General features: G+C 33.8%; 1 protein-coding gene across 5 annotated transcripts in view; it reads left to right on the top strand.

The window, feature by feature from the left end:
• The window catches only part of RICTOR (RPTOR independent companion of MTOR complex 2), an 86,348-nt gene that overhangs the window by 43,922 nt on the left and 29,065 nt on the right, over positions 1-13,361 (top strand). For all 5 annotated transcript variants that reach the window (XM_075488755.1, XM_075488754.1, XM_075488753.1 and 2 more), the window contains 10 exons: positions 506-588; positions 1,249-1,336; positions 2,311-2,401; positions 2,535-2,601; positions 2,710-2,790; positions 4,658-4,758; positions 7,261-7,423; positions 7,832-7,933; positions 10,399-10,445; positions 12,831-12,966. In XM_075488755.1, coding sequence (XP_075344870.1) covers positions 506-588; positions 1,249-1,336; positions 2,311-2,401; positions 2,535-2,601; positions 2,710-2,790; positions 4,658-4,758; positions 7,261-7,423; positions 7,832-7,933; positions 10,399-10,445; positions 12,831-12,966 — 959 coding nt within the window. The remainder of the gene's footprint in view (positions 1-505; positions 589-1,248; positions 1,337-2,310; positions 2,402-2,534; positions 2,602-2,709; positions 2,791-4,657; positions 4,759-7,260; positions 7,424-7,831; positions 7,934-10,398; positions 10,446-12,830; positions 12,967-13,361) is intronic.

Genomic DNA, 13,361 nt, shown 5'->3' with positions numbered 1-13,361 from the left:
TTTGGGAAAGGATGGTTTAAAACGGTGCACAGAAAATGTTACTCCAAGTATAAGCTTGCTGTTTAGAATTCACCTGAGATTAAAAGGAACGGAATAATTTGTTAGGTTAAGATACAGCTTTTGATGGAGAAACTTCTCACAGTTCTGCAAAGATGATCCAAATCTTTCAGGTTTAAGATTCATTCTTTATTGACAATTTTGTCTTGTCTTTTCTGCCTTTTCTTCCATGTAAATGTTGTTTTTGCAGATAATTTGAAAATACTGTTCACAGTAGAAAGGGCAAGAGTAGCTTTGGTTTTTAATGAGGAAATAAAGTTTTGTGATTAGGAAGTTTTGTTAAATCTTATTGAGTGGAAAGGAGATGACATTATAAAGGTGGAAATGTTTGTGATTAGTAGTTTTTGTCATCTGTGCTTGTAGTCAAACTGGAAATCAAATTTAACAATGTGTCTAATGCTTTTTTTGTTTAGTAAGGGAATATTATTATGTATTTAATGTTTTCTAGGTATTATCAGCCTGTGCAAACCTGGAAATTCTGGGATTCAGTCTCTTATTGGGGTACTCTGTATACCAAATATGGAAATACGGGTAGGTGGTAAATATTTAGTACTGATATAGGAATAATACTGGATGTTTTAATTAACATATTCTTAACATTTTAACAATTTAGTGGTTTAAACACAGACTCCAGTTATGAGACCACTACCCTCAAGTTTTTGACCCCCAAGTTCAAGTCTATAATTCCATTATAAAATTCCTGAGAATGGAAGCACACCCTGTATGTCTGAGAGGAGTGAGTGGAGAAGAGAAAGGTACATAAATTAATTTTTACGCTGGTCACAAGTCAAAGCAAGTTCATAGTAGCTGCAGTTACAAATTTAAAGCATAATAATCAGAGTTGAATCCGAAATTAAAAAAAATGTTTCTTCCCAATTACCTATTAAACCAAGAAGTTGATGGTGGCAGCAGTAACTATTCTAAAAATATGTAATCCAAGTAGCCTGAGCTTCTGTAGAATTCGTAGTGACAATAAGGCACAGTTCTAAAGTAAACAAGTCCCTTCGCTTCTTCTCTTCTCCACATTATTTCAGTTTACGAAAATAAGCGTGTTATCAAAAAAAAAAAGAAACACTGAAACAAATACACCAATTTTAGCACTCTATAGAAATCTCAACGTCAATATTAATAGTGAACAAAATGACAATTTTTGTAAATCTATAAAATTTCCTGTTGTGGTTTTTTTGGTAGCGAGGTCTGCTTGAAGTTCTCTACGATATATTTCGCCTTCCTCTCCCTGTTATCGCAGAAGAATTTATTGAGGCACTTCTCAGTGTAGGTAAGTATTTAGAACCAATTCACATAAGAATTCTGTCTATTAAGCTCTTCTACAAATTTGAACCCTTCACTGTCTCCTCTATATTGTAAATTACATCAATATTAACTGTTTCATCACTGAATGCGTTGGGTGCTCTGGAGTCCTGTTTAAAATGCTGTATCAACTGTTAAGTGTTCTAAGTTTTATAAAAGGTCAGCAGTGGAGCATAATGGAGCATTTACACAAAAGACTTTGTAAACACATTACTACAAATTAGACTTCTTTGAAGTGTTAGAAGCATTAGTAACGTAGAAGTGTTAGTGAATGTTACAGAAAAGCTATTAAACAGTCTTTTCTATATATTGTGTATCTGCTAGCTATCTCCACTGCACTTTAGCTTTTCCTAGGGCAGGGATATGCTTTTTCGTGTCTTTATATTTAGCAGAGTTAGTCTTTTATCTTTAGAATTACTCCTTTGTAAACCCAAGAGTATCCTCTGCTTTGTCTCACAGTGCAATAGCATCCCAAAAGGAGTAAGTTTCAGTCTTTAATGTTCCAGCAATTCTATTCTCCACACTCTGGTTACAAATGTTTTGTTATGCAGTTGATTACAAAAACTTAATCCTTGCTCCGCATTTATAAGTCATTCTTTGTTGCAAACTTGCTACTTTGAGACGTATGGATGTATATTTTAAAGTTTTAGGTGTTATGATATTTTCTGTTAAACAAGTTTAATGTTTTTATGAATTGGAAATGTCATTATTTTGGTTGATACTTAGATACAGTCTTTGTCCTAGCATTGAAGTTAGCCTTTCTTCATTCAGGAGTGTGGATTAGATGACTTGTTAGGGATCCCTTCTGACAACATTTTCTATAATTTGAAACCTGAAATAACATTTGTTGGCAAGAACTATTATTTACCTACTGACAACCATTAAAATAAAACTGTAAAATCCAATGTTATAATTACCATTGTCCATATTTTCTTGTTCTAGATCCAAGCAGGTTTCAGGACTGCTGGAGACTTTCTGATGGCTTTGTAGCTGCTGAAGCTAAAACTATATTACCCCATCGAGCCAGGTCAAGGTGAGCATTTAATGAACTTAGTCTAAACCCTTGTTTTTGTTTTGTGGTGGTGTTGACAAAATATTTGTTGTTTTCTTGCAGACACAATAAGAAATGAACTTTCTAAACTGTTTCCATACTTTTTTCTCCTTAGGCCTGATCTCATGGATAATTACTTGGCTTTAGTGCTTTCAGCTTTTATTACTAATGGACTTCTAGAGGTAACTAATGACTTTAGGTTTAAATAGATGCTTGCTACTTTTTTCCTATAAACATTAAAGTAAGATGGTATGCATTAAATGTTGTAATAATTTTTTAACTTTTTGAAGGGTCTGGTTGAAGTGATCACAAGTAGTGATGACCATGTATCTGTTAGAGCAACTATTCTTTTAGGAGAACTTTTGCACATGGTAAGTAAAACTTTTTGCTGAGAATAAGTAGTATTAGGAGCTAGCTATAAATAGGTATTTCCCATTATAGCTTTGAATTGTGTTACAAACTTGGAACATCTACTTTTCATCAGAATAAGGGGTTAATTTACATTACATCTTTTGGCACTTCATATGTTAAAAACAGTATGAATGAATAGGAAGGCCATTTGGAAAGTATTGAAAGTGCTAGAGGTTCTGCTCCAAGGATAATCCTCAGCTCTCAAACTCTCACTTCCTTGCCTCACTAGCCAGTTGTATTTTTAAGCTGGAGTCCTGCAAACTCACCCATCAGTTACTGTGTTTAGGAAAAGGACCATTACCGATTTTTGCTTTTTTTTAGAATGATGGTAGCCCTCTAGCAGTGTGTTTAGCTTTCTGCCTCACAGGCTAGGCAGATGAAACTTTTTTCATGTTCAGCTCGATGTGGCTGGACCACTTGATATTATTCGTTCAGGTAACTGCAATATGGTGGAGTGCTCTTTCAGCACTGCTGTGGGTAACCCCTGCTACAGAGAAGCTGAAGGGACCTTGCTTTGTTCAGCTTCCCTCTACCTAACATATCTTTTACAGTAGCTTCTCTTTCTTAACCTATAACCTAAACTGTTTTGGTATAGAGATTATATTATTTTCATATACACTCCAGTGCTACCTTTCAGCTTCCCAAGGACCTGTTAGTCCTATGTGAAGTGATATGATTTACGTTTTTTGCAAAACAGTTCTTTTATTTTTCACATCCTCTCTTGATGAGAAGAATAGCATATGCAGCAGAGCACTTTTTAATAAGTTTTTTTAATCTTTTTTCCAAATAAACCACTTTGTAAGAGATGGTAAGATTGTGAAATACACCTTTGTCTTACAAAAATTTGAATATGAGTTATCAGACATAGTCTGCATCTTCAGACTGTCGACTCATTTCAGTGGTACTTAATGCTCCAAAAACCAAGATCACAATCTTCAGATATAGGATTGCTTATTACTACAGTGATTTACAACATCTCAGCTCAGCAGCATGGGTCACAAGCACAACAAATCTGTTCTTTAGTCTCTTCAATGATTTTTCTTTAAATAATTGGTGAAATTTCTTGAGTATAGAGTCAGCCATGTAGTTTAAAAAGAGGAATCTGTAATAACATATGCTATTTTTCTGGTCTCCGGAATACTTTTGGATGGAAGTGACTGTTACTGACACTTGAGTATGCTGCAAAGCATAGGTATTTTTTGGTTTTCGGAAGAGATGATTCATTAGTCAGAGATGACTGCTTACAAAAAAACTGAAGAAATATTTGTACTTTTATTTAGTTTTAAGAGATTGAAGTATTTTCTTTATTTTCATTATTCTTCAGTTTCCAGAAATATTTGCAGAACTTCCTGTGTTTCCCAAAACAAAAGCAATTAAATGTCTAGTAACTTAGGAAGTTATGTTAATTAATCAGATTATCTTTTTTTGTGCAGAAAGTTTCTAATATAAATCATCAGCTTAAATTGTATTTCTGATTTTAGATTTTTGTTAGTACTCTTATACACATGACATGAGGATATCATGTTTTGCTTTGCATGTTTTTGCATGTTACCCCCTAAAAAACCACCAATGCAAACAATACAGATCAGAAGGCTCTGAAATCTAAAATTGTCTTAAGTTGCTTTCAATTGTATTTCAGATTGATTAGTTAGATCAAATATTCAAAATGGTATGTGTAATTATTGCTCTGGCGTTATGCAGAAGGTAGTTTTGTTGTCATGCATTTGTGAAAGTTGTGTGAAAAGTGGTAGATACTTCAAATGTTGATCCTAAGACATGGCTCGAAATGTTGTAATAAGTTATTCTAACTGGTCTGTTGTTTTTTAGGCAAACACAATTCTTCCTCATTCTCACAGCCATCACCTGCACTGCTTACCAACGCTAATGAATATGGCAGCATCTTTTGACATCATGAAAGAGAAAAGACTGTAAGAATTCTAAGTTACACTTAAAAGCAAAAATATTTACGTGTCCTTTTCCCCCTACAGTTGAGTGAAAACCTACATTACAAGTTTTCTGGTTACTGAAACCAGTGCTGTCTTTATTTAAAAGCAAACAAACACATGCATATATAAATGCTCTGTCACAGTTACTAGGGAAATAGTTTCCAGTGCATCATTCCAAAAGTGTTTACAGTAACAATTTAGAAATCTGGAAAGAAAGTTTTGATAGTAGATTTCAGAACACTTTCACATAGATTGCAAGATTTTTACACAGAATTTTTCCTAAATGAACTTTTAAGGCACTGTTTGACCAAGCAACATCCAAGACGTGTTCTGTGTTTGACCTCTCCATTGTTTCACACTTCTTTTTTTGCGTTTTGATACAATTAAGCCTTCAAAACTAAAAAGCCTGTACCATTTTTTTTTTGTTCTGTTGTTGTTTATCTATAGCTAATTAAATAGTAATAGACCAAATCAGTGAGTCGTCATTAGCGTGAGCAAGAGCAAAAAATGTGATATTGGCATGAAGCTGAGTTTTTTTTTTAAACCCTTTTTTGCTTCAGAAGAAAATGGTGATTGTAACAATAGTAATTCTGTTAAAACTTTCTAATGCTTTTGTTCGAAGTTTGCACTGATAATTTTTTCAGTTCCTTTCAGTTCCATTTAAATATAAGAATGTATGAACAGAAATTTTAAATTTAGTGCAGCATTCTGCAGTGGCATGTAGTTAAGCAGTATTAGGGAACTGTTTGGCAGTCATGGTGCCAATCAAATAAGGTATATTTAGGCATCAGACTCAAAAAAATTTTTATAGAAGCTTTTTATTCCTCTTTGAACTAGAAATACCTGAATTTTGAGATTTTAAAAACCTATGGGCTTTTTTATTTTATTTTACTTATTTTTTAGAATTTCTCTGTACATCTACTGATCTTGCAATTTAACCTCTGAAGTGCTCTGTCATAAAATGCCATCTCCTGGGTATTTCACACAGTTTAAACTTCCTGAGGAAAGAAGTCAAATAATTTAATAGATTCACATGTGTTTAAGATGAGTATCTGTAACTCGCTGTTCTTACTTGCATTTCTTTGTAGAAGACCATTTAAATTGAGTGTGTTGGGTTTTTTTTCTAATAGGAAATTATAGGAAATGCTTTTGTTAATTACTCTTGCCGTTCCTAATCAGCCTTGTCAGATCAGGATTCTGATAAATATATCATAACTTCCTATTGTATTTCATTGTGTTGTCAGTGATAAATTACAGAACCTTTCTGAACTGCTACTGTGAAATGATAAATGCTGCTTGTAGAGTGCTTCAAAAAAACATAGCGCTCTTCTTTTTAGTTCTAGAGGTTTCTTATATGTCAGTAGAAGATTTTGATATGTGAAAACACAGTTATTTTTTCAAAAAAGGCATACCTGAAACTCTGTCACAGGATATTTCACTTGGTCAAAGCTGTTGGATGAGGGGAAGGATGAAGACCAGAAGGGATACATTTGTGGATTACCTGCAGGTTTTTTGCTTTTTGGCATTTGTGGACATACCTGATAGAGTAGTAAGGATTCCTGGTTTTGTTGGAAGAAAGTGATTTTGTATAAGTAGGGGTTTTTTTATTTGGGGATCTTGGTTTTCATCAGCGCTCTGTGTTGTTTCATATGCTGAAAAACAGTAAGCCCTGTTACAGATTAAATTTTACGGAATTTAGATAAGGGACCAAATTCAAAGGATTTGTTTGTCTGAAGATAATAATATAAAACAAAAACACCCTTCTAACCAATGAGAATTTTTTTATGGGGAGGAAAGGTAGACTTACCTCCTTATTTTGAGACTTCTTTATTTTATTTGCTCAGCAGGTTTGGGTTTTTTCCTGCTACCACTATTTTGTAATTAACTGTTTCTACCCTTCTGTCTTTTCCTGGAAAAGGAAGAAGGAAAAGTTACTGCCTACCTTTTCCTGGAAAACTTCTTACATGCTGTTGCTGAACTCTTTAGGTGTAAAGAGCAGGAAGCATACTACTGCTAATCTTGCCACCTTTGGTGGGGGGGGGGGGGGGGGGGGGAAGACTTTACAAGAAATAGTTTTAGTCAGACTTGAAGCTAGCCCCCTCAACTCTCAACTTTACTGCAGAACGTTGATCTACTGTGACATCTCACAATGCTTCATTAACTTTAAACTTTACAATATCTTTTGTGAACTGTGATAGACACCACTAATTGCAGAGTAGAAGAAAAGGTATCAATAAGGCTCATTCCTCAGTACTAGAAATTTTGAAAGATAATTTTCTGTATAATTTCAGTACAAGACTGAGGACCTCGGATATATGAAAATCTCGGATATAAAATATCAAGAAAATTATTTTCTTTTTATTTGCTTTGGAATCGTTGGTCAGTTCTTTCTTGAGCTATGTTTATTTGCTCAAGATATAGCAGTGGCACTCTTTAGTTGGATAACAGTTGCCAAATACTGATTATAGTATTTTTTTCTATTAGACGAGCAAGTGCTGCACTCAACTGCTTAAAACGTTTTCATGAGATGAAGAAAAGAGGACCTAAACCTTACAGCCTCCATTTAGATCATATTATTCAGAAAGCAATCTCAACCCACCAAAAAAGGGATCAGTACCGTGTGCAAAAAGACATCTTTATTTTAAAGGTATCGCCATTATTGATTTTTCAAAACTGAATTTGACTTTGTATCTTGGAGCCTTAGATCCTACCCCCCAGGCTTCACTCTCTCATCTAATTCAGAGCCATTTATATAATTTCTTTGTAGTGTTTTTTTCATTTAATTTGTGTTGTAGGTACTTGTGGATACTATAGTGCATTTCTATAAATTGAGGAGTGAAATTACAATAATTTTTAACTCTTTTAGGACCAGTTGTGATCTCTTACTATTAGATTCTTAATGCAGTACTGTAACCATGCAATTTACTTTCAAATGCAAATTACTGTGGAGAATAGCCCTTTTAATGATTGTTACATGAACAGTAAGTATATCACGTGACAAGACTGAAAAAAATGTCAAGGAAACTTACTGTAGTTTTTTATGTCTGTATTCCAGGATACAGAAGAAGCACTTGTAATGAATCTTCGAGACAGCCAAGTTCTCAATCATAAAGAGAACCTTGACTGGAATTGGAATCTCATAGGGACCATACTGAAGGTGAGCTTAAAAAGGGCGTGATACTATTTTTATGAAATTGTTTGAAAAAAGTCTCCATTTCACATGTGAGAGTGTTTACTTTCTAATATTAATTCCATACTACATTCCATAGTCTGTTTTATTTCCAAAAATTAGGATCTCATGGGTTTAATCAGTGCTAATATAGTCTCTGTGTATACAACTCTTAAACTATATGCAAAAATGCACTACAGTTAAATTCACAAATTTCTTAATAAGCATGTATTAAATTTTATATAACTTTATTTGTATAGAAATAGAGTTTACAGAATTAGCTATAATGACTTTAAAGCTGCTAATACTTTAGACTTCAGTCTAAACTACACAGGGATACTGCCTCATTCGGTTTCATAGCAGATTTTTTTTAATATAATGTGAGATGAAGGTTAAGTCTGGAGGTGGGTTATAGATCAAACTTCAGATACTTAGACTGAGCTATATATGAAAACTTCAATAGTATGCGATCTCATTGTATTGTTTCAAACTAATACCAATACTCCCATAGCATTAAGTTCATCACAAAATTAATTTGTTCTTACAAAATAAAGGAAATATCTCTGACAAGGAGGGCATTGTCCTATGTGTATTTAATGCACAGCTTTTAAGAGACTGCCTCTTTTTTTTAAGCAGAAAACTTTCTTTGAGTAAGAAAACTTTCTAAGTGAGTACTCAGTATAGTCTTTGAACCAAAATAGCTCCTGTCTTTTTGTGCATCAAAGCCATCCTTCTGTTGTTACTCCCAAGTAACATTTTCTTACAGTCTTCTTTACTGTGTTGTTAGAAAGATGTTGAAAGTACAAAAAAGGATTAATGGTGACAATTATAATCAAGATTATATTTAAAAAAAAAAAAGGAAACTAAATATTTCTGTGTATTTTTTCAGGGACTGATAAACTTGAGAGAACAAGAATCTGTCAGGTCATAGACCTGAATATGTCTATGACAGTACTTTTGCTCCACCAAATTTCATTGTTTACAGGCTTTTTACTGCAATTAGTAGATTTACAGGATTACTAGCTATCTATGATTAATAATCATATATATTTTTACCTTTGATTCGGTATTAAAGATATTATCAAGAAACTGTTTTTCAGAATCTCAGTGTTAATTAGTCTTTGTAGTACTTTGACAATGGAAGTTTTATGTAGTTGACCACTAAGGGCAGGAGTTTTTTACCTCAAGTTTTGGTCAAGCTGTCTGTTTCCCTGATGTCTCAGACCTCCCCAGCAGTATATTTTCTATTGTCCTGTCAAACAGTTGCTGACGTCTCAAAATCATAAACTTCTCTCTTTCAGAATGAGAAGCTTGTGTGTTTTCTGGTTGAATTCTAACCACTTCCGTTCCTGTTAAACTGCACAACACCAGCATAAACTAAGATAGTATTATCAGAGTGGTCCATCTTTAGTCTTCAAATGAGCAGGATCCAGATTCCAGTGTTTGGACTTCGCTACCTCGTGTGGCTACTCACCTCCCTCTTATCTCTGTCACAGCCTTACAGCAGTGGAGCATCAGCTTTCTAACCATCTCAGTACTTGCATCTCATGTGGTCCCTTACTGCCTTTTTTGCTTGCTCAGCTTGCTGTCTAAGCTGCTGAAAGAGCCACAAAAGTGGCAGTGGTCAGGATGGAGGAATTGTGATTATGTCATTGACAGTAGAGCTTCATACTTTGTCTGGCACTGTTACTAGTGTATTCAGTTTTACTAATCATTAACTAGTGCACTATATGTCTTAATACTAGTATACCAATTGGAAATGTAGAACTGTGTCGCTTAGGTAGGAAAGAAGAATGTTTGATGCACTTTTTTCCATCCTTTCCAAGAAGATACTTACTAGTAGCAACAAAAATAAATCTGAAACCATAGAGGCAACACATGGTTGTAAAAACAGAGGAAAATATAATAGGAAGAAAGGATAGGTCCAGAAGAGAGTATTACAACTTCATCTGATCCTTCTTAAAACATCTTACAAAGTATCAACAGAAGAGTTTAAATACCATTTTAATAAGCAAGATTTAAGTGAGCTATAACAGAATAATGATTATTTTTAAAACAAATTGATTAATAGTGAAAACAACAACAAAATATTATTTCCCTATTATGCATCTCAAAATGTTTTTGTTATTTGCAGAGAAGAAACTGAGGAAAATTGTTTATTTTTCATTAGCTTTTCATAGTTTGCTGTTTTCATTAGAATTGTGGCCTTGTACACATAGCACGTGACCGACATTCCCTGTCCTTCTCTAGAAAAAAATCAAACAGTTCTTGGACCAAGAAGTGTGGGCTTTTCAATAAGATAAGGGGTTTTTTATAGGTAACATTAGATGCAAGAAAACATACACTTCTAATTATTAGATAAATATAACTATAATAGAAATGAGTAAATTTTAGTGACTAATCAAGGACTGATGTACAAGTTTCATATAATGCTATATTTGCTGTTTTTCTAGTGGCCAAATGTAAATCTAAGGAACTATAAAGATGAACAATTGCACAGGTATGTAAAAATTATGTAGACTTCCTTTGAAGAAAGAAATTTAGAAAAACTGGTTTTTAATATTGCAATAAACTATTCCTTGGATATGTCACATTTCTAAAAATTAATCTATAGATAAGCGGCAAAAATGAAAATTTAGGTAATTAGCCTGCAATATTTGCTTTAAATAAACAGGTCTTTAAGCTTTAGTGGTTTCTTTTCTATGCACAGATACTTTATATATTTATTACCTTAACAAGCATCATACCAGCTTTGCAAACACCTTATTTCATTTTAAACCTTAAAGTATTACCTCCTTGATATTTCATACGTTAGTGTTTGATGTCAGCATGTCACAAATTTTGACAGAATAGGTCTACAGTTGTACAGTTATATAGTTACAGCTTTCATCAAAAACCAAGAGGAAGTTATTTCTAGTTGCTATTAATGGCAAGTGAAGCATGTGTGATTTGGAAAAAAACAAACAAACAAGAAACCAAAACAGTACAGCTCTGGTTCCTTTCATGTCTGTTGGCATTAAGACATTTTTATTACTTTTGTGCATGTGTGGTAATAGTGTTACTAATTAGTTCTTGGATGTCCCTTCTAACATGCATTTCAGAAATTGATTTGATTATATTATTTTGAAGAATAGTTCTATATTTGTGGGCATGGAAAGCTATTTTTACATGAATTTGAGGAAAAACTTAAAGCTAAAACATATGCTGAAAGGTTCACGCTGCTCCATTGTAAATTTTTACTAAAAAGTAATCAGGCTACTTTTATATAGTGTTCCCAGCATAAGTGGTAGTCCCATTGTAATCATAGCCATAATCTAATTTTGCATTTGTATTTTTCCTGGGTTTTTTTCTTCCCTAAACATTAATTGCCAATCTGTACTTTGTGGTAAAGGATTATTTTCCAAATCTGCTGGTTTATAATGTTGCTTCTCTAAAGCAATGCCTGCAGTCCTGGCTGTGATGCCCACACCCACCCCTCTCCCTACCTACCTGGGACAGTGTTCCTGTTCCCTGGTTTTGTACTGCACTCCAGAATTGTTCAGTGCCTAAATAACTTAATTCTAAATAAATTGAAAAAAATCTAGGATTGATTTAGTGTAAAACTTCTACAGTTCGTTGATCCTTTCTGCAGGATTGTGGGTTAGATGCTTTAATGGCTTTAAAACGCTGTTGCTCTTGTTTAATTATAACTAATTAGGCCCTGAGTCTCTGCAGTTTCACTGCTGATCATAAAAAATTTTCAGCCACTTCGTTTTTGAAGTGTAAAGTACATTTATTTGTCCTTCCATAAGTGTGGGTGGGGTTTTTTTGAGCGTTTGTTGAGGTTTTTTTAATACTGTTAGCGTTCTTGTGATGATCTTATGGCTGTTAGAGTGAATTGCCAGATATTTTTGACACAGATTTCTTCATTTCACAGAGATACAGTTAATGCAATGTATGTATACACATGTACGTGTATATACCTACACATATACACACTTAAGTATGCATATATATACACACACATATAAACGTGTGTGTTAGTATATATAATATATTTATTGCTAATAACCCAGAATAAAATACGTTTCACTTGACAAAATTTAAAGAAGCCCTCATTTCCTTTAATTGGTCCTGCGTTTGGAGAGTGGCTTACTCTCACTTTTTTAACTAAAGGCACAGTGCTTTAGTTAACTTTTCTTAACTCTTGACGTATCTACCTTCAGACAGAACATTCTGTGTTATTTTAAAGCACAAATGTGTGTTTGTTTTTTGACTAAGAATTGGTGAGGGGAAGCTCTTTGAAGATTTATTCCTGCAGTGCAAAACTCGACCTATATTGCTCACCATGATTTCAAAAAGTCTGAGTAAGAGCCTGCATTTGCAGTCATTGTGTTAGGCTTCAGAAATGCTCAAGTGAGGTGAATGAAAATACTGTTGCTGAATAAATACAGCCTTTTCCTGGCAGAACACAAAAATGTATTTTTCACAGTAGCATTAACTCTGACAGCTGAAGAAACTTATGTCACAGATTCTTTTCTGGCTCTTTGTAAATCTAAATAGTATAGTTTTTGAAACACCACAGGATAAATTATTGAGGAAGAAATTATAAGTATGAGGATGAGAAGGAAGCTATGGCTTCTAAGAGCATAGAGATTTTGAGTTCCTTTGCTTATTTTAAGTCATGGCACAGAAAACCCTTTATAACACACAGTACAGCTGCATCTCTGAAATCGTGTCTGGATAGACTCATTACTGCTACCTGCTACTCTTTTAGTAACTTTTGAAAATTTATTGCCTATAAGCTGATTTAGTAATAACATACCTTTTCTACCAGCATCATTTTGTACTGTGAGACTGTTCTTGTCATACTGAAAAATAGCAAATTCTTTTTTACTTTCCATAGGTTTGTAAGGAGATTGCTATATTTTTACAAGCCTAGCAGTAAACTGTATGCCAATCTGGATCTGGACTATGCCAAGTCTAAGCAGCTCACTGTGGTGGGTTGTCAGTTTACTGAATTTCTTCTTGAATCAGAAGAGGTAAGAAATTTTCAGCTACAAGACTGGAGGTAGAATGAGTAGTGCTGCTGTATGCCACTTAAAGGAAAAGCCTTAATTTTAGTAAAGACTATGGGTGTTAAATTTAAAATGATCAGTGTAATTAAGAAATATAACTTAAAATCATGAATTGTCCAGATGAGACACTGAGAAAGACGATTGTGTTTAAGTAGAAGTTTTAGTAAATACAGCTTTATTAAATGCAACTTAAGGTTTGGAAGTTTTTTTAATTCTTGCTGTGTGTATCCTTCCTTTCTCTACCTCCTTTCATCTTGTGTGCTAAAGACTTTTATGCCTCAGGCTAGAGGAAAATGTCATTGAGCAATCCTTTTCCTGGAAAGAATAGAATTGGTCCTAAGACATCTCCAAGCTAAACT

This window comes from Mycteria americana, chromosome Z (assembly GCF_035582795.1).
Source record: "Mycteria americana isolate JAX WOST 10 ecotype Jacksonville Zoo and Gardens chromosome Z, USCA_MyAme_1.0, whole genome shotgun sequence".
In the NCBI taxonomy this organism is placed as follows: Eukaryota; Metazoa; Chordata; class Aves; order Ciconiiformes; family Ciconiidae; genus Mycteria; species Mycteria americana.
The sequence above is the reverse complement of the archived record's forward strand: the minus strand, read 5'-3'. Positions and strand labels throughout refer to the sequence as shown.